General features: G+C 37.9%; 1 protein-coding gene across 2 annotated transcripts in view; it reads left to right on the top strand.

Moving 5' to 3' along the window:
* Positions 1–27,938, top strand: part of tsc22d2 (TSC22 domain family 2) — a 46,683-nt gene that overhangs the window by 3,430 nt on the left and 15,315 nt on the right. The window contains exon 2 of one of the 2 annotated variants that reach the window (XM_084723277.1): positions 23,545–23,616. The exons of the other annotated variant lie outside the window; for it this stretch is intronic. Coding sequence (XP_084579403.1) covers positions 23,545–23,616 — 72 coding nt within the window. The remainder of the gene's footprint in view (positions 1–23,544; positions 23,617–27,938) is intronic. 2 annotated transcript variants of the gene reach the window in all.

Genomic DNA, 27,938 nt, shown 5'->3' with positions numbered 1-27,938 from the left:
GTACTGGAGTCATTCCTGTATGTGTGTGTATGTGTGAGCGAGCGAGGAGTGACATCAGTGGCTGTCTGTGTAGCCATGGTGATGTTGGCAGCAGGACAGGACAGGACGTGTCAGGGAGATCGAGAGGACAGACAGACAGACAGACAGGTGCACAGACACACCTACATCTCACACACACACACACGCACGCACGCACGCACGCACGCACACACACACACACACACACACACACACACACACACACACCTGTTGCAGTGGTAGCAGACACGTAAGCCACTGTGTGTGTGTGTGTGTGGTAGCAATGACATGGGCAGACTGAATCAGCAGTATGATGCCTGCCTGCTTTTGGCTGTGGCTGTCAAATCGTTGTTAGGCCTGTCCACGTACATGTTTACACTTCAACTTAACAAAATATTACCTTGCTTCTAACCTGTTAGGGTTTTGAGCTCTTTCTTCTTGTTCACTGCACACTTCCTCCATTTTCCATCAAATTTTGAACTGCACACTTGTCAAAAAAAAAAGGGCTTAACCGCATCGTGTTGCTTTGGTTTAAGTTTAAAATGCCTTTTAAATTAAATTAAATTCCCACATTTTAGTTCCATTGGTTAGTCTGCATAAATGCTTTGGAGCCAATTTCCATAATTTAAAACTTTTTTGATCTGAAATTGCTACATAGACAGAGTGATATTTCAAGTCTAATGTTGTCATGATAACCAAGAAGTTTAAACTTTGAAACGATACTAGTACATACAAAAAACTTGTTCCTTCTTTCGTTACCACAGCAAAAAGAAAAAAGTTTGTAGCCACACAAAGTAGTATGTTTTTTACTAAACACAGTGAATAAGGAACACTACAGAGGTCAAATATGGGGCATTTTCAGTATTTCTCTTGATTTGTGTGGGCTGGATATTATAACCATATAATGGCTATGACATGTAATGTGATTTTACATAGAGTTGCTTTATGTATCAAGTATTCTTTAGAAAGGCATTCCATGAAATGAATTTCATGGAGTTTCAGTTTGGCATTTCAAAAATGGCCTAATCTGACACAGAGCAAGTCAGGTTGACACTAAACTTGGGTGACTGATTCAGCTGTCCAGGCTTTAAAAATGTTCCACTGGAAAAAGAGTTAGTCATTATGAACATTGCTGAAAACCCTCCTGATGGTTTTGCTCATTGATCACTTCGCACCAAAGTTTGCACAACACATCAGCATGCTTGGTAACAATAAACTAACCATACTGAACATCATTTTGAACAGTGAATTATAGAAATCACAAACATGTATATAGGTTATAGGCTTTCTTTATGTAGTTCTAACAAAACATTCATGTGATTTAGTCTAGAATGAAAAGTACATAAGGAAAACTTTTATATTAAGACTGGTTGAGCCAGTATCTCCTATGCATTTGGCCTAAATCATGAGAATAGTGCAGCTGTTCTGTATGGATTGTGCCTGCTGCATACATTTATATGTACACACACAGATGCTGAATTTCGGTTAACCTCAGAACTTGTTCAAGTTTTTAAGTTGGGTTATGGGGTTATGGGTTATGGGGCCCAAAGGCAAGTTGGCAGTCATAGGCATAATTTTAACTATCATCACTTGTAATTAAAATGCCTCGTTAACTCATAACGTTCTTGTAAATCTCAATGAGGACAAAAAAAACATATTTCAAGGAACACACCCCAGTATACACATACAGACGGGACACATACAGAATTTTCAAACTTTCCCCTCTTGTCAGAGGTGCGTTGTCCTGTGCACGAGCTCGGCCTCATCGAGGAATCTGCTCATTGTTTGGTTCTGTTTCGAATTAGAGTGTATCACAAAAGTGGAACAAAGCATTGTGGGGGTGGAGTCGTGAGATTAGAATAATTTCCCCTCAGCTTGGAACGGTTAGCATCTCTGGTCAACATGCTGCATCTCTGCCAAATAAAGTGATGAAGCTGCCCTCTGGGACAAATCACTGTGCTTCAACTGGGGCACTTGACCTTTAACTCAATTACTTCTTCCAGTACAGACCACCCTCTCCCCTGTACTGTCTGAATTAGGAATGTTAATTATTAATCTATAACTGATTACACTTTCTCAAGGAGAAGAACAGTGGTAGCTCAGTCGTAGAGTGGAGAGAAATGCAGTCTGACGTTCATTTTTGTACACAGTGTAGGCTTACTGAATATCAAAGAGCTCAACAATAAGAACGTCTTGAACTATTTTGGTAATTAATTATTTGTTAAGGTAATTTTTCATGCAATAATGACAGTAAGTGCTGTTTTCAGCCTCAAATATGAAGATTTTCTGCTCTTTTCTGTTTATTATCACATTGAATTGAATATCTTTGGGTTTAAGAAACTGGCATGGACAATTTTCACTATTAAGTCTTTGTTCTTATGTGATAGCTGCTAATAAATAAAACAATTTGTACAGAGGCAAGTAAAAATTGACTTTGTGCAAGTAGATTTCTGAAAAAATTGCCTGACCAGGCAAATACAAAAAAAACTTATTAATGTTGAGCCCTATATAATTCAATTTTATATGGAGGAGGAGCACAATAACTGACAAATTGATTAGGGCTACACCTAATTATTTTCACTGTAAATTAATCTGTTGATTATTTTTTCGATTAATCGATTACTTGTTTGCTCTGTAAAATATTAAAAAATGGCAAAATGGTGATCAGTGTTCCCTAAAACAGTCCTCAGACCTCTTGTTTTTTTTTCAACAGCCCAAAGATATTCAGTTTTCTGTCATAAGGGAGTGCATAAAACAGAAAATATTCACATTTCTGAAGTTGAAATCAGGGAATTTGGAAATTTTGGAATTTGCCACTCTTCATTTGATTGAAAATGCAAATGAGTCATATGTGATATAAGAATTCTGTGAATCCCAAACACCTCACGTATTTGCCTTCCTTTTACATGTTATTGCTGGAAAGATTAATGGTGTCTTATGAGTCATAGGTTGGATATTTAACGGATCCTCCTTTATATGTTGAGTCATGTTGCTCTTTTGATATCAGTGCAGCACCGTGCAACTGGGTAGGAAAATTATTAACCTTTTCCAGGATGAATTTGTATATTGTTAACAATCACCCCAAACTCTGCTACGGTGTCTTGCTTTTATTTGACTCGTCCTCTGCTGTCTGAAGCATTTGCTAGAGGCCTGCACACCCTCCACCCTCCATCACTCTCCACAACGGTCCGTCACTGTAGGCTGCTGTTTTTCCTTGAGGCTGTTTCGCTGTCCCCGTCTTACTGGAAATTTGTTTGACTTTTTTTCCAGGGCTAAAAATGGTAGTTGAAGAATTACAGTATTGTGTCTTTAGATGTTGTTCTTAATGTTGTAGCAAGTAAATGTCTTGTGTGGGTAATGAGAAGGTAGTTAAAATGATCTTAAGTAGGTCAGTACCCCCAGATTTTTTTTTTTTTTAAATGACCTTGCGTGACCTTTGTGCATTTATACATTCGCACTTGAGGGTGACCCAGTTCAGCCACAGCCTGCTGTTGGCTACTGAATGAATGCTACTGTAGCCTGGGTGAAGGTTATTGTTCCCAGTCAGTATGGGGATTTGAACCTACCACTATCCAGTCACATGCATGGTTTTATAAACTTGAGTTTGTTTCCGGCAGATTAAAAGACTGCCGCTCCTATCAGCAAACAACCCGATGAACTTTGGCCAACAAAAGGAAAGTAAACCTGCCAAATTTATAAACCACCTCGACTTGACTGATAGCCGACATATGATGTCACCATACAATTGTGGAAACTCAAATACACACAAGATTAATTTCTCCTCACACACATTGAATGTCACATAAAGTTGTAATCTGATTGGAAGCTTTATGAAAGGTCAGCTGCACTGCAAACTGTGTGCGAGTTCAACTTGGTGGAAATTGTGAGTCGTCCACCTCCAGCTGGGTGAGTGCAGAGTCTCTCCTGCAGTTGGGAAACAATGGTTTCACTGGTGAAGAGTAATTTTTTTGGTGTTTGTAGGAAAAAACAGCAGCCTTTGCTGTTATTGGGAGTCTTAAAAGCAGCTGCCTGCTTATATACAATAACACTGGATTGACTTGAAGCTTAGCAGGAGCTTAGCAGGTATATAGATGGTTAGCTCTTAGTGGCCGTCAGCTGACTGTTGTGTCAGAACAATATGTTTTTCTTGTCAGTCAAGCAGTAGTAAATGGCCCTCAGGTATAAAGAAGAATATTTCTGCGCATTTTGCTCAAACTACATGTGTGCTCTGAGTAGAGCATGAGGGAGGGATGTATTGACATAACATTAGCACCATGACCTGACATTCAAGTGATAATCAGGACAAAGTTGGCCAGTTTCAATTTCACCAATTTATTCTAGCCATGTCAACATGCTAACGTTTGGCCAAAATAAATTGGTAAATTTGAGATTAGTCAACTTTGTCCTGTGGCTTTGTGTGCATACTACCTTTTTCCTCTTATATATTCTGCATTGGAAATGTTATAGGATGTTCATAATTAATCATTAATCAACTGTAATCACTATTAAGAATTGAATAGATTTAAAAATGTATTAATTGATAATTAGGCCTAATCCATAGTCAAGAAATGGAAGCAGTTGTACCTTATTTGACATTGTTTTTTGGTAGAGTCATTTAAGTAAATTTAAACTTCAATAAGAAAAAATGGGGGTAAGAAAAGAAAATGAGGAAAATGTTTTTGTAAGTTATTAATTATCCATGATTAATCCGTTGTTAGTGTTTTAATCTGTTGGTTAAGGAAACTGCACAAAAGTTTCAGCCTTATTGAAAATGACCTAAGTTTCATAACCATAAGCAAAATGCTGGGAAAACCAATTCCTTTAACCATCTAACTTAACTGACAATAATATTTAAGGGTCAACAATAAGGATTGCCCGCTTGCTCGGGGGAAGTAAAATGCCATGTCGAACAATTAAATCGATTGGGCAAGTGTAAAAAAAGAACTTTTGATTTAAACTGAATTAATTGTTAAAGTAATTTTCCATGCAAAAATGACAGAAAATGCTGTTTTCAGACACTCGAATATGCAGATTTCCTGCTTTTCTCTGTTTATTATCACCTAAACTGAATATCTCTGGTTATGGACTAACAAAACATCAAATATGCTGTCACACATTGACACACACTATCACCATCACAGTTTTATAATTTGCATTTATTTTATATGAACCAGTGAAGTGACACTTGTCATTTATTTGGTTGGATTAAGCTAGTGTTGAATGCTGGGCAGCAGTATTTTAACCCCTAACAATGCTCATGGCTTTAAAAGCTGTTTTACACAGGCGCTTGTTTAACAAGCCTAGAATGACAGCAAAATGCCAAAACTCCATGAATCTAATTTTTTGGACTTGAATATGTTATGCTTTTAATATGGACATAGGAGAAAAGTCTGATTGTTAGATAGATGCAACAGGAGACACAGTTTGTCTTTATTTAATTGTAGCAGAGCCTTCTTCTATCAATAGAAGCCTAAATGTGCACATGGTCACTGCTTGTACTGTAGCACCTCCCTCCCTTTCACCTCTCAGCAGTCTGACAGTTTAACACAAAAGGGGAGGGGGCTGAGGACAGGGTGGGATGGAGAGTCAGGTTTGGGATGGGGCGTGTGTGTGTGTGTGTGTGTGTTAGGGGGGTTGTAGTTTGGTTGCCACAGCGCCTGGAAACAAGGGAGCAGCTTATTTTCCACAGATAGCTGACCTGCCTGAACTTCGAGGGGACACATTCCAGGAGCCCTGAATGGCTCTGATTGTGGGACATCCCTGGCTGCGGCCTGAGCAGACGAGTCTGCACCAGATCTGTTTTTGGGCTGCCTCCTGTCTGTTTCCCTGTAATATGGCTGTTTTTTTTTTCAGTCTATCCCTAACTGACCTGTTAACACGTTCTCCCACTCTCTCTTTCTAAACTGCTGATGCCATTTTTCGCTTCCCACTCTCAGCGTTGTCTTTTCTAGTTTTAATTAATCCAGGGAGAAGCTTCATTTTATACACAGCACATCTCTTTTCTTGTAAATTGGGGTGAAAGTTTTGGAGTTGAGCAATCACCAGCATGTTTTTACAAGCCTAATACTGACCAGAGTTTCCTTTTAATGATGTTTCCTGGACCTACTCTCATACTGCAGACACAGACAAAGCTTCTTTCTTGCACAGAGGCAGAGCAACACTAATATCCTTGCTTTGTGATGCTACAAGTGGATTGTTTGATTTTGAAACATGTTAAGTTTATTATATTTTTCCTTTTTTTATAAATTTCCAAAGATCTGAAGAGGCCAGCGGTGAGAGGCAAAGTGGTTGAATAAGTTAGCATAGCAGGACCCACCCTGTTATCTCAGCAAGATGTGGTCAGGGGATCACTTCCAATTAGAGTGGACCTGCCAAAGCAAGTAAACAACCACGCTCCTGGCGGCCTACCATAACTAACTCAGTTTGTGCTGGAAGCAAGGCCATTGAATCAGCCGCAGAGTATGTTGCACGCTGTTCCAGGAATGAGGACAGCGTGTGCAAACTGTTGGTGTTTGTTGTCTTTTCCAAAATTGTCTCAGGACAGAACAGGTTAGACCTCCTCTAATAGGGTGGTTACAGCATGTTAAGTATGCACTGACCTGTTGACAGGTCCTGGTTACCTATCTACGCTTTCTACATGGAGAAGGGGGGCTGCATTTAGCTGAGGGGTTGTGTCATATTCCAGTGTGGTGTGTGTGTGTCATAACTTTTGATAGGGATGAAAATTTTAGAATTTAATCAATCAAGAAAATGTTAACCAAAAAATATAGAAAATTATTGTGTCTTCGTTCTATCTATGTTTTCATAAGTTTGTCTTGTGCCAAATTTCATAAATTAAGGATAACTGTTCAAGGGCCAGTATTTTTCTTTTAGATAAGTCTGATTCAAATAAGTAAAGACTGACTTATTTTAGGCCTAGAAAGTTAGTCAGGGTAGTCCGAGAACTAAGAACCATTTTTCCATTGTAACAATCAGTGACGCCTGCTGACAGTAGCACCAGATAGAAAGAAAAGAGCAAACCCTGGCTGATGATTTCCAGTTTACTAACATTGTGGTGTTGTGAGTTAGGGCTGCAACTAAGGATTAGTCCAATATCACAAATCTCAATATACCTTAGAGAGCTTTACAATATGTACAGTGTGTGACACCCCCTGTCCTGTAGACTCTTGAAAGAGTAATGAAAAACTCCCCCCAAAAAAACCTTTTAACAGGGAAAGAAACTGCAGGGAGAGCCACAGAGGAGGGATTTCCCTCCCCGGAAGGACAGACCTGCAATAGATGTCACTTGTACAGAACAGCAAAGTCACATGTAGATTTTGATGAAAAAGTTTATGATAGATTAAATTCTAAAATACATGTAAAGAATTTGGATCCAGGGGGGCATTGAGCAACTTCAGGTGTTATCTGTGGGACCTGAGCCATACAACCTCCTCTCCTCCATGGAGACCTGGAAGAGAACAGGCCACGAGATCACATTAAATATACATTTTGATAGCATATTTTCTGATATATTTAGTAATAAAATATTTGTAAAATATATGTAGAAGAATATATGTATCCCGGAGAACATTGAACCACTTCAAAGTGAATGGGGCCTGATTAATCTGCTAGTAATTTTCACAGTGATTTGTTTAGTCTATAAAATATCAAAAAATCTGAAAAACGCTCATCTCATTTTCCAAGAGCCCAAAGTGACATCTTCAGATTGCTTCTTTTATCCAACCAGCAGTCCAAAAACGGAAGTGTTTTCATTTATTAACTTCACTTTTAAGAAGCCAGAGTCAGCATGTATTTGTCATTCTGGCTTGAAAAATGACTTGAAACGATCAATTGATCATCAAAATAGTTGGCCATTCATTTTCTCTTGATCGACTAATCTGTTAACTGTTGCAGCTCCAGAATGAGTAATAAGAAGCGGAAAGGGTTTCTAGAGAATGTAGTAACCTGAAGGAAATATACAGAAGTGAAGACACTGATAGTCACTTTCATTCTGTCTTGAGCCTGACTTGGTGAGTTGACAGAAGTACATAAAGAAGTCACAGCCTCTCAGTTCTGCTTGATTTGACAAGGTTTCTCTGTCAGCTGTGTTTTTTAGGTTGAATAAGTCTTCATTGACCCAGAATTCATGGCAGATTAGCCCTACCTAAGATAGTCAAGAACAGCTTTAAACAGTGGATGAAGACTGAGTATTAGGCCTCTGTATCACTGCAATGATTAATTAACAGATAATCTATTTGTTGACAGGGATATATGACCATTATTAACTATTTTAATTAAATGAATTGACTTAATAAATTCTGTAAGTCGTTTTCAAGCAAAGATAGCCAGCATTTCTGTGTTCCAGCTTCTCTGATGTGAGGTTTTGCTGCTTTCCTTGTTGTATGTGATAATAAACTGAATGCCTTTGGTTTTTGGGCTGTTGGCCAGAAAAAAACAAGCAATCTAAAGATTGATAAAATGCTCGTACAAGTTCTCACTTCAGTTCAGTCTTTATTGTCCTGCCTGAGATTTGGCTTGTGGCAAAACCAAACTGTGTTCAGTGACTTTTCCTGTACCAGTACTGTGTGTAAGTTGTATCATCAAATGTTGTACTTTGTGTGCATAGGGCTTTTTTTCTTCCTTTTAGCGGTGGTGTCATAAGAGATATTGAGTATCCTTTTTTAAAAATAAATTCTGGTGTCGTGACAGCTGTAGTTGCAGCCTCAGTGTTCACCACAGCCGATGTAGGTTGTTTTCATACTGCAACTACAGGAACTACAGAATCTTGTTTAAAAAGGTGATAGCTATCTTAACAATATTCACCCACAGACAGCACCTGCAGCCTGTAGCTCTTCCTCTGACCTAAAACTGCAGCATGCAGCACACAGTGGAGGGTGATCTTTGAAAGGACTTAAATAGCCTATATTTGAACTTTCTGGCAATGAGCTCCTTAAGTGTGCTTAAAACAGTGCCCCTCTTGACAACTCTGGTGCTTCAGTTTCCTCATACGCTGTCTCACATATTTCCGATTTTGTTGTCCCATACTGTGTTGGTTTACAGTAAAGTCAGATATTCTGATACAAAATTGAGGAAGTGGGAAAGAGAAAAGTTCAAATGCTATTTATGGGACTTTCTTTTCAAGCAGCAGATACCATTTCTGGACAACCACTGGGCAGAACTGACCACATCTCAGAGTTTCTCTTTTCTTGTTGCCTTTTTGATGCATTTTAATGCTGATGATAAGCACGAATATATGAATATATAAAGCTGACCACGTATCAGAGCGTAGTTGTTAGTCATGGAGGAGAAGATTTGACTGAAAGTCTGTGGGATATAATTGTTTTCAGCTCTAAATAAGCTAACTAGTTGCTGTGGAGCTGTGTGTTGCAGCCATGGAGTCTCCCAGAGTGGGAAGCAAGGGTTGAACAACAGGGTTTCAATGCCTCGGGCCCCCTGGAGCCTGAGATGACTGAATAGTGAGTAATGAGGATGTGTGGAAAGCATGGCAGGCAGCTGCATTTGAGTCATCCATCCTCTCTCTGTGCTCTCGCCTGCTTCAATGGGTCTCGTCGACTGATCTGGCTCACTGGTGCCTGTGACTGTTCATCTGTTCTTTAGTCTGTGTGTGTGTGTGTCTGTGTGTGTCTAACAGTGACAGTGTGGGATTGGCTGAGAGAGTTTAAAAGAGGCTCCAAGTTGAAGGAAGAGTGAATTAGAGATTTTGGAGGGTGCTCATGTTTGGCTTCTTCTGAGCGTCTCCAGGGTCAGGGAGCTTTTTTTTTTGTTTCAGTCTCATTTACCAATCACTGCCTGTGTTGTTTTATTTCTAATCCATCCCAAACTTCTTCCTAAGGGGTTGTCTGTGGGTAAGTGTACACCAATGAGACAAATCACTTCAAGAAAGAAATGCATAACTGCAGCAAATTTGGCCTGCAGACATTGATTGGCACTTACAGCAGCTAATAGCACTAAATATGCTAACGTCAGTTAGTTAACTGCCATTAGCTCAGTTAGCTCAGCATAGCTGGGAGCGGAACCCATCCCTGTTGGTCTTGGAGGCTTTATTCCTCTAAACACTGCAGTGCAGTCTGGTGAATGTATTTGTCTTCTGTGCTCCCCTGAGTGCCAGATGCGTCATCCATCATTTGAAAGACAAACTCTGGAATACCATTAGAAATACAGAGAATATCTACAAAACATTTTTTTTGTAGAAATGACATGCAGATCAATATGTACATATATATATGTATACATATATATATATGTGTGTGTGTGTGTGTGTGTGTGTGTATATATATATATATATATATATACATATATATATATATATATATATATATACATATATTACATGCTGCAGTTACATATATGTATGTATGTATATATATATATGTATGTATGTATATATATATGTATATATGTATATATATATATATATATATATATATGTATATATATATATATATATGTATATATATATATATATATATATATATATATATATATATATGTATATATATATATATATATATATGTGTATGTATGTATGTATGTATGTAGAATACAATAGAATATCTCTGTCATTGTAACATGTACAGTGAAATTAAATTTCAATATTAATCTTGCAGTTTTTTTTTGATTTATGAAAAAAATGTCATAAACTTCAGTGATGTGAATGATGAATTGATAATAAATTTGGTACCGATATCTATATTCTTATAGATTTATTGATCTCAGCAGTTCTCAATAAGTAAATTGACACGAGCACGACCCAGTCTAAAGGCCAACTAAGGTCATGTCTGTTTTAACATCCATGCAGGCAGTGCAGATACTTCAGGGTGGTTTTTTTCTGTCCTCAGCTGAGAAAGGCGCAGGTTTGGTAAGAAGCGAAGTTTCCTGCTTGGCTTTGATGTCCGCTTTCGTATTCTGTCAACTGCTTCTGCCGTCGTCTTCTTCTTCCTCTACTTTTTTCAAGTTGACTTCACCTCGAGTGTCTCCTCTTGTCAGCAGTGAACCAGTCTCTGCCCCCTTCCTCTCACCTCCTCTAATGTCTTACAATGAGCAGGCTTTTGCAAGGAAACGGACGTGAGTCATTGTGGCTGGGTAGACTGATAACGGTTTATTCACTCAATCGAAACGGCGTCGTCAAACAGATGGTACCTTGGCTTATCACTGAATCAGGCTGGATTTGTAAGAAGTGCCTGAACTTGTCCTCTTCTTCACCCAGTGAGGCCATCTAGATGATATCATTTCTCTCCCAGCTTCCAACAAATAACTTCCTGTAATTATGTGATTATATTTAAGCGCGTGTTAAACTACTACCACTTGGGTAATGATAATTCTTTTCTTAACTCTTTGTTGAGCTTATTTCATCATGCTGTTGTGATTCAATCTCTGTTCATTTGCTTTATTCAGTAAAAATGCTGAACTGTGTAAAAGCTCAGTCGTCATTGTGAGAGTCAGAGGCCTTTCATCCTCATGAACCTTTCTAATTGTCTGTTTCAACATTATCAGTCCTTTTTTAGCCTTATAAGAAGCAGCTAACCATCATCGGCATGTTGACCTCCTGGTTAGCACTATGGTGAGGTGTGATGACTGGTTCATTCTGAACTTTCACACCAGCATGCCTCTTCTTCTGAGGCGGTCTCTAAATTTAACGTGTTAAAACATTTCATCCCCATTCTTATTAATCTTATAACTGTAAGACAGGAACAAAAAGTAACACATTTTAAGTGAAGTACTGCAGTTAAAACCCTGCAGAGTCATCATTTTTTATGAATATTTCTGGTGTAAAAATACTCTGTTACAAGAAAAAGTCCCATTTCAGAATAATATATATTATATATTTGGATTATAATTAATAATTGTAGTGCATTAATGTGTAAGAATCACTAATGCTGCAGTTGGTAAAAGGTTGAGCTACTTTATAACTGCTGGGTGGTTTCTAATAACATCAAAATGTATTTACTGATTTATATTCGTACTAATAATAGGGTTGGTTGGAAAATTGATACAGCATTGTATAACAATATTTTGCAAGTCAATACTGTATTGATAAACTCATGCCAAATATAGATCTTTTATTATGTAAATCAGAGGTTTGAAAAGTTTGAAGCAGGTCACTAAAAGGGGGGCTCCAGTTTCAGGTGTGTCTCAGTGAATGGAAATGTACTGGAATAGAAGTATAAAGTAGCATAAAATGGAAATTCTCAAGTAAAGAACCCCAAATTGCGCTTAAATACAATACTTGAGTTAAAAGTACTTAGTTAGATTCCACCACTGGCAGCTGCTCTGCCCCTTTGCCACCCTCAGCTCTGGCTCAGAATGAGGTCAGCCAAAAAACTCCAAACAATGGAAAATATTCTGCTTCCACTTCCTCTGCTGTCCATGAATGCACCCAGCACACACAGCAGCTGAAAGCAGGAAGGGCAGTGCATTGGTATTTTATCTCAGATTGCAACAAACATGTCTGACAGTGTGACAGTCACTGGGATGTTCATTTCATGGGTGTGAGATGGAGCCAAACACAGTAAAAATGTAGGAAAATGTGAGATTTGATAGGATCTACTGTGTGTGTGTGTGTGGGTGTGTATGTCTGCTGATGAACTCATACAACCAATACATCATCGTTCAGTGCTCATAACAAATACCTCTGCAGCGTCATCAGTCCAAAACTCCACAGTATAACTTTTGTATTGTTGAGGTACTGGAAGTTCACCGTTGTTTTATTATTTATTATTTTTCATATTCTTCTTAAAATCAAATGATAAACTAATAAAACTTATTGCATTGATTATATTGAGATTACTCACGTGTAGCGCCACTTGCACTACCTGCAACTTAAAAAACATTATTTATACATGAGTACATCAATAATTTATCACACGAAGTGGGCTCATCTGTCACAATGACTAATGAATACTTTTAACACTTCAGACATTTTGCATTTATGATTTACATTTACTCAAGCAAAACCTTGAACATAAGATCTTTACCTTTACCATTGCTTTTTTCAGATGTTTGTCTTATTAATAGAGGCATAATCAGGCCCTATTTGGTGAGCCCCATGGGACCTAAATTTGGATTTTGTCAATGGCAGGAGCCAAATTATTTCTTGATTCCATTTGAACTGTGCACAAAATTACTGCATCTCTCATCTTGCGCACAATATATGTCACCAACACCAGCCTCGCTGCCCCTTATAACTTTGATACCTGGTTCTCTTATCAGCTGTGAAGAGTAAGACCAAGTAAGACCTGCTGTTTTGGGACAACAGCACATTATGAAAACAGACAGGCATCATAGCTTCAGCGGCTAACGTTAGCTTTTGGAGGGGGAAAGTCATGACGTCACTTATGCAGTTTCTGGGTGTGTAGTCTTTATAATTATTTAACTTCACGGCCTTCAACAGCGTTATGACAAACTGAGACTTTCTTGACTTGACAAATTGACAAAAAACGGGTGTAATTCGTGGCACAGTTGAAATGGGATCAAAAAATAATTTGTCTCTCGTTATTGACTTACAGTTCATATTTTTTTCTGAAGTTAGGTTTGCAGGTTTTTAAAAAAGAAATTCCCATTCAGCTGTTTGTTAAAAAGCAGTGATGCAAGTGTGAGTGCTGATGCCCTCCCATCCTTCAGCCTAGCGGGTTTATATTTTGCATATTTTGTTTATTTTTTTACATGGGTTAACAGTTTTAGAAGACACACAAGGCGTGACTGTATGTGTGATAAGTACGTCTGGTAACCTCCAAAGTAGCAGAAACACTTTTTTTTTTCATCCAACCTGTCAAAGATGTCAGGTGTTGTAAGGCAACTTGAAACGTTACCACAAGAATATGCCCACAGAGTATATGAATGAAACTGCTACCAGATTCTCAATGAATCACAGTAAAATTCCTGGCAGTTTGTATCACTGTTCCAAATTTTCTTTTCTTTTTTTTTTATTATTTCTTTGTTCACATCAGTACTTTTTGAACATTTTCTTTAGTCAATATAATTGTGATATGAAATTTTCATACTTGTCATATCTAACAGTAAAATCATATTTAGTTTTTAAGGATTAAATCTATAAAGGAGTAACACCTTACTATGATGAGCATCATAATTGTGTACTACAATCAGCATAAAGCCCCCCGTTGCTTTGCATTCTTTTCTCTTATACAAAGACCTTTAATTGAACCTCAGCAGTGTAAATTTCCTGTACTAGAGAACACTGTAGATCAAGGAAAGTTTACCTTAGGTCAGTCGATGTAAGGCCCACATGACACACCCAGTGAACGGTATGTAAAAGGAGCTGGTTGTGATTTGTCACAGGAATCTGCCAGTGTTTTGTCTGCACAAAGATATGAATGCCCAGGCAACCAGCAGTATAACAGCCGGAAAGACCTTGGATCAAAGCCAGAGTGTGGTATTGAACAGTTGCAGTAATACGTCAGAGAAACATAATAAACTGTGGGAGTGTATAGTTTTGTTGTAATGTTGTTTTTTGAATAGAAGATTATTCAAGAAGAAAACCCGCCCTGTCAGAAGCTGCCAAGAAAGTCATGGTTGGTGTCCTCCCACTCTACACGTCCCTTGTACTTTTTGTCAGATCTGTGCTCCGCAGTTGCCCAGCCTGCCCGCTCAACCCCTGGCAAAGTCACTGGAGACTGACAGACCAATGTTGTTACACAGCAGCTGACAAGACGAGACAGAAACTGACCCGGGGGCCAGTATGGCAGAGTTCACTTGGCCTGCGTCACGCTTCAGGAACCAATTCTACACTTTATTTAACTGGCTGAGTCAATGAACTCGAGCCCTGCTAAGTGAAATTGAGCAGATAGGGTGGCTTTCTAGCTCCGGGCTGATGCTATCAGCTGCCACCCAGCTGAACGGGCCACCCCAGAACCTAAATTATACTGACTCGTCTGGTACTCATGGTAACAATTATGTGTAACCCGAGCAGAAATTAACACCCTCTGCTTACGAGAATGCTCATATTCGTGTGACATATTTTCGCTCATCTTTCGCTGACTTTGAATGTTTGCTGAGGTGTTCAGGCCTGCCTTTAAAATCCCTAAAGCTTGAGCTGTTATTTACCACGTTTTTTGAATGTTGAGTCATAAATACTGAGACAAAACTGTCTTCTTTATATGGGTGGGAATGTCTTGACATTTTACAATTTGAGTTGATTCTGATTTAGAGGGCTAACATGATAATAAAACAATTATTGGTGCATCTTGATGCATCAAAATATTTGATCTCTATTAGGGTTGCAAACTTTGTGCACTTTACACACACAGTAGTTAGGGTTAGGTACTAAACTTTGATACTTTTATGGCACTGCCCGACTTGCTTTAATACTATCGAGTATCGACTAATTTCTTGTCATTCAATAACAAATTTCCATTCCCTAGGAGTAAATCTCCAAATTGGGGTTTGTTTTTTATGTTGTAAAATTGCTTTGAGTTGAAAAATACCAAGATACTGAACTAGAATGTTGAAACAAACAACTTTACATTAACCACATTATGGTAAATAGATTTATATTTTATGTTATGAAGTATGGAGAATAAGTTTGTCCTGAATAATGTTTCTATTAACATTAATATTTTCTCTTCTTTTTAATATTGTTCTCTAGGCTTATAAATGATAAATAACTTTGTAGTTTTATTCTTATACTGTTTTTAGGGTGACTTTGTGACATCTGTCCAGAGACTACAGATGAAGAATAGCCTCTTGGCTAACTCTGGTGCATTTAACACACACACTTATGAATGTGTGTAAAAGGGACCTGAAAAATGAGGCACAATGTTAAATGAGGTGCAGTTACTGCCATACTTAGACTGCCAACTAATTATCGATAATACATTTGTAATAGTTTAAATTCTTGATGCCAATTGATTGATTAATGTTTAATAATTAACAGCCCTAATTTCTAGGGGTGTGTATCTCACTGACTGAGACGATTCGATACGTATGTCAATACATGCTCAACGATATGATATATTTTATAAATCTTTAAGTGGCCAACGATTCGGTTCGATACAATTCAGCTCTGTCGCGATACGATACGATACAATGCAATACAAGACGGTGCAATGTGTCAGTCTTTACATTTCGATTCAATTAATGCTACATTTGTAGAGTGCTGTTAGTTGCCAAAAAATCCTGATAGTTTTACTAATTATAGTAGGATGCTGTGATTTTGATTAGTGTGGAGGAACAGTGAAGTGTTACCTGCTCTCAGTGACATGACGTCTCTGTGGGTCAGACTCATGGCTCTGTACTCTGCTGTCTGACACCTTTTGCATAAATGATCTGCAGCAGCGTTTCTCATCTTTCTTAGAAAACCCAAACTTATTCTGTAAACTTATACTACACTTTGTTTCCGATTCATGTTCAGCTTTTTACCGATGCAGGCCGTCTGAACCGAAATACATGACGTATTTGTAACAATCCATAATTAGTTTAGTTAGACACAACTTGTATACAGTGCGACTCTCGTCCGGGTCTTTTTTCCCTTCAGCTTTATAGAAGCCAAAATGCTTCCATATGCTAGCTTTTAAGCCAGAAGGTTCCGGTCGGATTGTATCCATCTGCAGTTCTTTACACTCAGCCATCTTGACCAAAACTCAAGAGGTAGCCTAACTTAGAACATAAACACAATGCACGCAAACTGTAGCCCCGTCTTACAAAGTTGTTAAGGCAATCACAATGTAGAGAACTGGGTTTTAAATTTCCGATTATTGACTTTTCTGCATCGCTTCATAATCTTTCAAGAGAGAATCACTGAACATCTATGAATTGATTTTTCCCCTACCCTTATGTCTCTATTCTACATACTGTAGCCTCCCATAGGAGACTGGGCGGGGCTTTGGTTGTCAGTGGTGGTTAGCTGCACAGCTGGGCCTTCGTCTGACTCGGGTATGACTGCAGGCTCGGACCCATGCAGAGGGTCACGTCCCTGTTTGCCATTGAGCCTTTTCCCCTCTCTCCCACGGCATCTCCTAATCACTGCATTATGAGAAGAGCTCCTCTATCTGCTAGGTCACATCTCATCCTTCTGTCCAGTTTGTTCAGCCTCCTACTGTATCACGCTTCAGCCAAAAGTCTCTGGGAGGGAGTTTTGTATGCATGGCATGAAGATAAAGACGTATAGTCACATGTGCGTAACGCTGTGTGCATTCTGCTACATCAAAGAGACGGTTAAAGGAAAAACAACTCCAGGAGAACAGCCTTCAGTATAATGCCCAGTTTTGTCTTCCTGTCCTTATGTTTTTGAGTCTTATGGACTGAAGACCCCTTGTTTTTAAGTTATTTTAAAGGGAGGAAATTCAATTTTTCTGCTTTCCATTTAAAGCAGCAGCTTTCCTCAAGTGACCTGAGGGAGTATGTGTTCATTCAGGTTCATGCAGCAGCCTTTTCTGAGGCGGCCTAAGGATTGAATGGGGTTTACAGACAAAATCCCACTTGAGACTCTCTATTCTTCATCTTGTGTATGTGGTACCATGATTAACCTGTCAGAGTGTGGGGATTTTATGGGCATACTTGTTTTTATAAGTTCCTGTTCCACAGCATGCAGTTGGAACCTCTTCAAACCATTATGGTTATGTCATCATAGTTATATCACATGTAATAGATTGACTGGATTTGTTTTTGAATTGGCATTTTATGTTCTGAAAACTTGTTGTTAATTAATCAAATTGTGTAATGTTCTAACCTTTGATACTGCCAGTTCAGGGTATTTGAGTTGATAGGCGATTTACTTGTGTGATTAGGGTAATGACATTGACATAACTCCTCTGTTTACAGAAGTTCTGCAGTCTAAATCCTGTGTCAATTCAAGTGATGACAGCAGAGGAACAGTCTTTCAGATGTGACAATATGGTGTGACTTTGCTTCAAGCAACTTTCCCAAATGTGAGACTTATATTTTGGCATCTTTTTGCAGGGTGGTAACTCAACCGTGGCAAATTGTTTGATTGTGCTTTTAATCAAAACATCTCATTGTGCAATAGGGGTGGGAATCTTTAGGAATCCCACGATTCGATTCTCGTTCTTTGGTGATTCAATACAGAATGGGTTCCTGATTCATTAAATAGAAAAAGGGGCAGAATTTTTGGTATTTTGCTTCAGTATGCTGTGTGCCGGATCATTTACTATTGCCCTTATGCCACTGAAATAGAGTTGGTTGAAGTTTTGTTCCACTCCATTAACATTGGTCTGGGGTAAAGAGTAGTGACAATATATTACATGATTGTCTTGCAGAGGTAATTATTTAAATTTTGAATGAAAACATGCTTGCAACTGCTACCTTTTTTTTAAAGATAAATTACTCAAGGGTGTGCAGCACTTCGAGTAAACGGTTACAATGGCCAAACAAACAAAGAAAACATGATTGACTACAAATAACTTTTTTGGAGGTGTGGCTCAGGTGCCAACTGACAAATGACTGATAGTGTTTGGAGTTGTTTAGGTGTCAGGTCCAAAAACACACCTGAAATTACTGCATATTGCCATTGTTGCTACCAAAGAGAACAAAACGGAGATCTTTGATTACTTTAATTGCGTACCCATTTGTCCAGAATGTATTTAAAACAAGATTTTACAAACTACACTAAATAAAAGTACAGGAATAAAAAACTTCCAATATCAATATAGCGGCTGATTTTCTTTATACGGAAAACAATTTTCAGAATATAGAATATATACATGAACACATAATTTCTACAGTGATGCCTCAAAGGTGGTTAACAGTTGTGACAAAGGAGGCAGGATATTTTACAGTTTAACAATAAACTTTATTGTCCAAAATGATATCAGAACTGAAACAGTAAACTGGTATTTTAGAATTATAAATAACTATAAATAAGAAAACAGGAATAGAGCAAAATATATACATGTTAAATCTGAATTAAGAAACAGAAATAAATATACATTGAATGCTATAAAGCTAAGAAAATAAAAAAAGAAAGAAAAGTTTCCATATAGATGCATATTAGACATCATGTTTGCTGATAACGATATTACTGTGACAGGGCAATATCAGGCTGAAAATACTGGTCGACTGATATATTGGTCGGGCTCCTCTATTCATTTATAAATTTAAACATATTCTCAATCCTTACATGATGAAGTTAGTTGAAGCTTTTATTTGTTTAAAATTATGAACAGGCAGGAAAAGAAAAGTATTTTAAGGTTTCTTACCTACTTGTTTATTATCCTACATTGTTTCTGTGAGCTGTTGCTTAATCAGCAACCTGAAACAGTGTCAATTCTAGTGTAGCATTTAAAGTTAAGGGTATCCTACATATCTAGTCAAGGTAAATAGACCCAGGAATACTTTTAGATTTTGATGGATGGGACCAGAAATGACCCCTAACATCTCATGGATTTGGATCCGCAACCAGCGGACAAGCAGTCGCCTGAGGTGGAGATGCTGCAGTGTTTTTTCTAAATACTAACCCTGATCTACAGAAACTTACCTTAAGGTCAAGTGTAGTCTTGTGCACATCAGTCAGGTTGAAAGATAAGTGTCTAAATTAATACCTGAGGGTTGAACGTGAGTTTCTCTCACGTTTTCTAGCATCACTTGGGGCTGTAGGTCAACCAGTTGACAAGCTATATTTATGAATTAGCATGCCTAACTGCATTTTGCTTTTTACCCTTTCACACACTAAGGAGCTAATTTGACTATAGTCACTTAAATATTTGCCTGTAGCAACAGTGCTGGTTTCTGCAGGTCAACCTCATAAAGGCTGCAACATGTTAGATCGTAAGCTGTGCTGTCTTTACGACTTAACTATGATCATAATCAAGGATCTGTTTCATGTTTGATCCAGGCTGTAACTAATGGTTATTTGTATTAGCTAACGATTTATCTGCAGTATATTTTGTTGATAACTATTTGCCAAAAAAAAGTCAGAAAGTGAAAAGACCCTGTTTTGTTACACTAACAGTCCAAAACAAAGATATCTGGTTTATTTTCATGTAACAAAACAAAGTGACAAGTGAAAACCTCTAACAAGTGAAAGATGCATTTAATTAATTAAAATGGTTACTGATTAATTTTCTCTTGATCAGTTAATAATTTCAGCTGTACTGTATATCTGATTCAACTTAATAAATGCATGTGCATTAGCTGGGTGCCATTAATGTTTTTGAAGGTACTAATTTATAGGGTCAGATGAGTATTTGTGTTGTCAAACTCAGACTACACCAGATGTATTTAAGCTGTGTTTTTCAGTTTTTTAAAGGAAAGTGTCTTCAACAGTTGCAACATGACTCACCTTCACTCATGCTTTACATGCATGAATGTGAGCCAAGGGATCTTTCTTTATGCTTCAACTCCTTTTGTTTTTCATGTATGCTTTTTAGTACGATTGTATATTGAGCTGAAGGGAAATTAAAAGAAAAAAAAAAGAGTTGGAGAAAACTAGCTAATAACCAGTTCAAAGAAGCAAAGAAACAGCAAAATTGAATAAATAAAAAAAAAAATGCAAACAAATTATATGAAAAATAAAATTAGAGGCACATGTTGTGTGTTAGAAATGTTTCTCACCCTTTAGTCCACTAAAACATTAATTATACTGTGACTGTGCACGGTACACAGGCCAGTGTATAGAGAAAGAGAAAAGACAGCACATGTGGTGAGCCTTTAAAGTGCCCTTTAAAGTGCTGTGTACTATACTACTGTGTACCACATAAAGCATTGAAAAACACACTTTTCCTCTTCAGTCCTGAAATTCCTGCTGCAGAGGGTGACTTTGCTGAAGGGGGTTCAGGTCAGGTGACATACTTCCCTATCTTCCTTGGCTTTTCCCTCTCTATACTTTCTTGATTTTGCATTGCTGCCTTTAACTCGTCATATATCTCTGCTTGTCTCCTGTCTGCTTGATGAACTTGTCACACTTACAAAAGTCCCCATAAAATGAGGTATTTTGGCTCGTTCAGAGAGAGCAGAGCTCACAGCTGCTGTGTTGCAGTATGTTGTTTGTGAGCTCTTTAAACTTGCAGTGTCTAAATACCTCACCAGTGCATGAGGAAACTCGAAGGTCCTGAGCCGCTGTTTGTGGGGTGTGGCGAAGATAAATCTGTCACAGCCTCAGATATGGAAACTGGGCTGTAAATCACTCTTGTCAGGTCACCACTACAGTAGTGGATGGTTAACCCCGCTTTTCTTGTTTCGTAAATGAATTCCTCTCTCCCGCCTGCTTTTGTTTTTCGGTCCTCCAGGCGCTCGTATATATTGAAACTGTCCACTTTACGATTGTGTAGACCACCCCTGCTCTTATTGTAGGACAAGTTTTACATTTAGCATGCAGACAGGAGGGTGACTGGCATGAACTTGAACCCAGCAGGAGCATGCACTTTGTCAGCTGTTAAATGAAATCTCACCTTGTTTCCCTGGTAATTGTTGTTTGTGGCCATTGGTGTTAACTGGTATTTGTTTTGGTTGTAGGTATCACTTGTCTTAAATTGAACTTCAATACATGGCAAAATGGATTTTAAAGAAACCCATATAATTAGCCTACTTGCTATCTTTGCAGTTTAATGAAAAGCTTTGAGTTGAATGTAATAGCTGATCAAAATAAGAAATGCAGTGGTGTAGAGCAAACTTGTCTTAAAATGCAAGCAAGAGGCAATTGAATTACAATTACTTTAACAAGTTGAAATAGCAGTTAAAACGGAAGACCTGAAGGAAGTTGAAGTTTCAGTTTCAGTTAAAACACTGACTGAAGTTAAAGAGGCTGCATGGCAGAGGCAAAACAAATCATTGTGATTTCCATTTTTATTTTGAAAAAACTATTAAAATCTTAACGAAATGGCATTTCTTAGGGTCTGTACTGAGCAAACATGTTTTCTCACATCTGCAGAAAAAGATTTGTAGGCCAGGACATCTCTGCAGCACTACACTACCTGGATGTAGTGGTGGTTTGTCACATAACAGCAACAGCATGACAGCATCTGTGATTTAGATATTGCACTGGGGCATTTTGACAATATTTAGATTAATTATATAACCCTAACCTAACCCAAAAATACCACAAATACAGACAAATTACACAAGTAATTAGTAAAATGAAGATAAAAACAAATAAAAAACAATAGAATTAAATGAGAAAAGACCACATTATTTTAAGAAACGTGCTGAAATATTTTTGGTTGATGCAGTTGAAGTTAAAATAACATTGCTGAGCAAAGTCTGTAAAATAAAAGTGCTGAAAGGAGTTCAAATGCCAGCTAAAGTGTAACCCTTATAGTCTGCCAGTAACCAAGACAATAGACAATATCTTAAAAATTTCCTGCTAGATTTCCACTTGAAAACAAATCTGTCGGTATTTTTATTGTCAGAGCTTCTTGGACTGTTTTCAAATTCAGACATTCAGGACTGAGATTTGTCGCCAGGTTATATAATGAACTTGATATATCATGAACATCCTTTGCCAGCAATTACCTGAATGCTAATAAATATTTGATGACATTCGTAATTTTATCTCCCTTCAGCTGCTGTGCCAAGAAAAGCACTCATGTTGGAAGTTCACTTTCTATTCTGGCCAAGTAGTTGGAGAGTTGTAGTAAATTCATGAACATTAGTTGTTAACTTCCTGTCCAGACCATGAGACTGGCAGTGATGACACTGTTTACAGAAGATGAACAACATCACACAGAAACCCATAATTTCAAATGTGTTTTAATGTTATATAGTGAAAAATTATTCTAAAAAGAACAAAGCAAAAAACATTGGAATGGCCTTTTCTCCATTGTGTAACTAAACATTAATCTACAATAAGGAGAGAAAATGGCCTGATGGTGATTCAAAATGATAATAAACTTGATAAACTAATAAAAAAAATACTTTTACCTATATTTTAGCATTTGGGGTTTCTGGTTGAAGAATTAATGGCCTTAAGACACCTGGCTGTTTGCTTGTTGACTTTTTTTTCAATAATGTGTCTCCAATAGGAGTCCGCGGCACTCTGCCAGGGGTTCAGTGAAACTGTTTCAGATTCATTTGTTTAGATGATCAAAACTTATTTATTTTTTATTTATTCCTCTTGCCAGTCACCATTAATTAATTAGCAGTCCTTGGCTGAGGAAGAGGAGCACCTCTGGCCTAAAACTTTTTTACTTTAGTATGACAGAAATAATCTTGTAAACAATGGACGTGTTGTACAGATGATATTGTCACATTTTACAGCAGAGCTGTTAAGGAAAACAGGTGTTTAGCACTGAAATATTTATCTCGAGGTTATTATTCGAGATTAAGAAGGAAATTGAAGGAGGGTGGATATAAAAGTGATTGCACATAATGCAACTAGTCAGAGATGCTACATGATGACATTTTAGGACTACTGAAATGCCCATGATTCACTTCCTTCATCATGTCATTTCTGAAACGAGCAGGGCAATCTGGATTGTGTCATCACTTCCTCTTGACCTCTCAGTGTGGTTCAGGATCTCTCTCTACTCTCATTCACATCTCTCTCCCTCCCAGCGTACATGTTTCCCTTCCTTTACTCATGTTTCTCCTGTCTCTGTTTCCTCCCCCATTAAAATGCAGGAACCCGTCCACTGCTTTCTACCAGGCTTTCCGGCCTAGCAGATTACGAGGGTCAAAGCCTGTCAACGATAGGTATGAGCTCGGGTGTGTTTACATGTGATGTGTGTGGCCTGGCCTGGCTGACTAAACCAGACGCTGCACCCCTTTAGCCCTGCGCACCTTGCGAGAAAATGCCCATTTTGACTAGTCATGTAGCTTGAATTGTAATTTTTCTGAAAACATCAACAGAGGGGGACAATGTCATCAGTTTCCAGAGATGTCTTAATTTGTTTTGGATAAGCAAATGATCCCATCATTCACTTTGCATTGTTGCACTCTGCACAAAGCTACATTTTTATGTTTGTTTCAAAAAAGAAAATTATATTTTTCTGCATTAGTTGTTCTGTTTAATAGGCCTAGGTTAAAGAGCACCTAAATTTAAAAAATCTATAGATTTTGTTTAAGTGGAGAGATTTAGTTATTAAAAATGTTTTAAATAGCAAGTAAATAAGTGTCTCGTTGTATTTTAAATGTTGTGTCATGCACATTTCTTTTGTTCCTAGCTAGGGAAAAAGGCTAGAGGAAAAAACAATGTACTGAGAAATTATCACATGAAGATCGTAGGTGTGGGCAAAAAAAAATCTGCTATCAGTAACTTCATTGTTATGTTCAAAAACCTGCATGAATGAATCCTTATTTCACACTGCTGGCAGATGTTTCCTCCTGTTTTGATCAAAAAAACAAACAAACAAACAAACAAACAAACACACACACACAAAAAAAACCCTTTTTGAGACCAGCTACTGAATTAAATGACTTGTCAAGCTGGACATCTCAGCAGCTGCGAGTGTGTTATGCATGGGGGAAAGCATGGCAGGGTGCATTTTGTGACACTTTCTGTGACACTTCACTTTGAGTGTCTACGTTCTACCAGTCACGAGGATCCGGTGCTCAGGTTTCTCTTCTGCCTCCACAGTGTGTGCTGCACAGTGCCAGGGGGTTTTAGCACTGCAAATAGCAGATCACACTTCGATAGCATGACAGAGCTTGAGTTATACAACATAGTATTCTCTAAAGTTTGTTTTGTATGCTCAGATGAGAAGCTGTTGATAACTGACCTGGATTCTTTGATTCAGGGAATGGTATTTTGGAATGAATTCTTATCTTTTAAGAAATCATCCTAAAGCCAAAGAAATGAATAACAGGTTAGTTACTAGTGCAGCTCTAGCTCTATCTTGAGTGTGGGTACTTCTTGTGTGAAACACTATCAGCTAAATCAATCAACCTAACATGGCTATTTAAAGCCAACTGTTTCACTGTATTCATTCTTCATGAATTCCTCACCACAGTAAGAAACTGCTGGCAAGAAAAACAAAAAGAAAATGTGCAGAAACTTTTAATAGATAAGTCAATTAACAGTAAACTAATCCGCTACAGTTGTGACACTTTTCAAGAGACAGTGCAAGAAGTTTGCTGGTTACAGCTTCTTTAATGTAAAGATTTTCTTCTTGTATTTGTTTTTTATAACTCTAAATTGAATTATGTTGGCTGAACATGACTTCATGGAACTACAGTATTTTTATAGACTTAGTTGGCCAATCATGAACAGATCTGATGGACGGAATCAGGTCGTCACTTCTGGGTTCTGTTAAGTTTGAAATTTGACAAAAAAGGATTTGTACATGTAACAAAATTTACTTAACATTTTCTCTACGTATAAGTACTTTTTATGCAGCTATACAGCTATACTACCCACCGGGGTTTATGTTAGCTGGTATCACATGTAGTTGTACAGCGAAGGAAAATATCATCAGCCAAAATGTCTAGAGGGAAATATGCCAAATAGGCCGTATAAAATATCTGAAATATAAATAGTCTTTAGTCCTCTTTGATGTAATACTGAATATCTTTGGTGTGTGGACGAAAAAAGACATTTCAGGACGTCTTTTCTAGCTATGGAAATTAGTGATGAAAAGTTTTCACAATTTTCTGAAATTCTATACGCCAAACAACTAGTTGATTAAGAAAATGATCAACAAATTAATTGAGAATAAATATAATTAGTTAGTTGTAGCCCTATGGGCATCTTTTTTCGCTTGTTTTTTACAAGTGTTTTGCGTACTGTAAATGTTGCCTGGGCGCGTCACATTTTAAACAAGAGAGCCAAGGAATACAAACGAAATGGTTAAAGTTGTCATATTGAGACTTAATTGATGTGAGACGTGTGATGCATTCACAACAGAGAGAGCGAGCACACGCTTATATGGACTAAGTGACTGACATGTACTTTTCTCGGCATGATGAACCTATTTTTTGAAGTCAGCTTAAATTTGATTGTAAGATTAGTTATAGTTGAGCAAAGTATGGAAAATTGCCACTGTAGGAACAGTCGTAACATGATCTGAAATGAGCCACAATTTAAGTATGCGCGTGAATGCATGTTGGCCTAATAAGTGTGCTCCAGTACTTAAAGAAACAGCACTAGACCTCTGTTGTTATGTGGCTATTTAAAAGATATGTCTGTAGTTGGTCTGTATGGTCGAAATTCTGAAATATTAATGGTCATTCAAAAAAACAAACGTAAATAAATAAATCTGGGGTATAAACCCTGCTACCCATAGTTTTTCGAATAACTGAAATGACATTTTCTATCAAAATAAAGTGCACTGATATTTGGACTACATGTTTGCTTTTTCGGGTTTGATTATGATTCAGAGCAGATGGTTTGTAGTTGTGGAGTAAAGGAATTACTTAATTACAACTTTTTTGTTCTCACAGAGGTTAGGCTGCATTATCAATGGATTGTTAATTATTTTAAAACATGCGAGTACCTGTCGATTACCGTCAGTACTATATAAAAATGAATTGCAGTTGGTTTTCACTTGGGAGTAAATATGTCCATGGTTTGAGTGGTTTGCATTAGTCATGACCATTTTTCGTTCCCATGTGCTCTCTCTCATGGAAGCTGTTTGCGGTCTTGACTCCCTGCCATGGATATTTAATTGGCTGCCAACAAACAGCGGCAAACAAACTTTGGAGCTAAGGTGACAGCACATTTTTCATTCAAGTACTTCATGTCAAACATGTGATTGGCTTGTCAAGTCATGAAATCCTGTGATAGCATCTAATCAAAGACCTCCAAGGCAGCAAGTCCCAGTTTGGTTACAAGGAAGCAGCAGTTCTTTGTGGGGAGTCCCAGCATATTAGCAGGAAATTCAGAGCAATTTTAATTTGGACTTTTTCTGAGTAAGCCAAATTTGAGCACAGCAGCACAGTGTGTGATGTGCATTCTAGTTAGACAATAAACTCAGCTTGATCTTTCCAAATCAAATTTTATACTTGGCAGCGTTTGAAGTCATTTTCAAAAGCGATGCTCTAAGGGAACTGATGCTAATTTAGTTGTAGTTTATATTGCAGCTAGCAGTACAGTTCATGTTTTTCCTCTTCAGTTGTTATTTGTCACATTAATGATTAAAATCACTCAGATCACTGCATGATGAATAGCATGTGAATATCGTAGTTTATCGACACTCCCATGATTTGTTACAGCTGTTGGCAAATCAACAAAGACGGTTAGAGGACTAAAAGAGATGTAACTGTGTCCTGAATCCAGAGATTGTCTGTGTGTGTATTGCACTGCAGCGAGCATGAGATGTGCCAACGGCCACATGGCTTTATTCTTCAAAGTGAGTCGGTCCTGATGAGATACGGATGTTAAAATAAAGAAACGGTAGCAGTTGAGCAAGTGTGCAGCATCGCGGCTGGCAAAAGATTCAGCACTTTTGTTTGTTCCCCTTCCAGCTTATGTTTGCCTGTGGGCTCTGTGACTAACAGCGCAGCTTTATTCAAAACTTTCAACTAACCGCAGGTAAACCTGAGGGAGTCGCCTAATTTCACCTCCTTTTGTCCTGAGCCTGCTCTCCTGCAAGGTCGGACTTGTTGCAAGTGAAGGAGGGATTGCGCGCAAACAGTTTGAGGGCATAAAGGAGCATTCCTGAAAGTGATTGCTTTGTGAAATATGTGAAACCTCAGCTGGGCAGCGTTCCTCCACATTAGTTTTTCCATAACCAGCTGTGGTGTTTTGCGCAAGTTTCTCCTACGTTGTAGGCACCAAAACATGCTTGCCTCTTTACAATGGCACATCTGCTGCAGCTCTGTGGGCTCAAATCTGATTCAAAAAGATTTAGAGCTTGTGGAGTATTGGTCAGACTGAATTTCAAAACTAGGGGTTGTATATCACCCTTTGTAAACCTGTGACAACACTGACTTCATGTTTGTAAATGAGGAGCAAAGAGTTGTTGTTGTAGAAAAACAATTAGAAGATGTAAATAGAATTTGTACCAAACATTGAATGAACAGTGAAGTTTTTGAACATACAAGTCAACTTTAAGAAAGTATATTCATTAAAATTTGGC

The sequence above is a fragment of the Lutjanus erythropterus genome, chromosome 7 (genome assembly GCF_056507025.1).
Source record: "Lutjanus erythropterus isolate fLutEry1 chromosome 7, fLutEry1.hap2, whole genome shotgun sequence".
NCBI classification, from domain to species: domain Eukaryota; kingdom Metazoa; phylum Chordata; class Actinopteri; order Lutjaniformes; family Lutjanidae; genus Lutjanus; species Lutjanus erythropterus.
The sequence above is the reverse complement of the archived record's forward strand: the minus strand, read 5'-3'. Positions and strand labels throughout refer to the sequence as shown.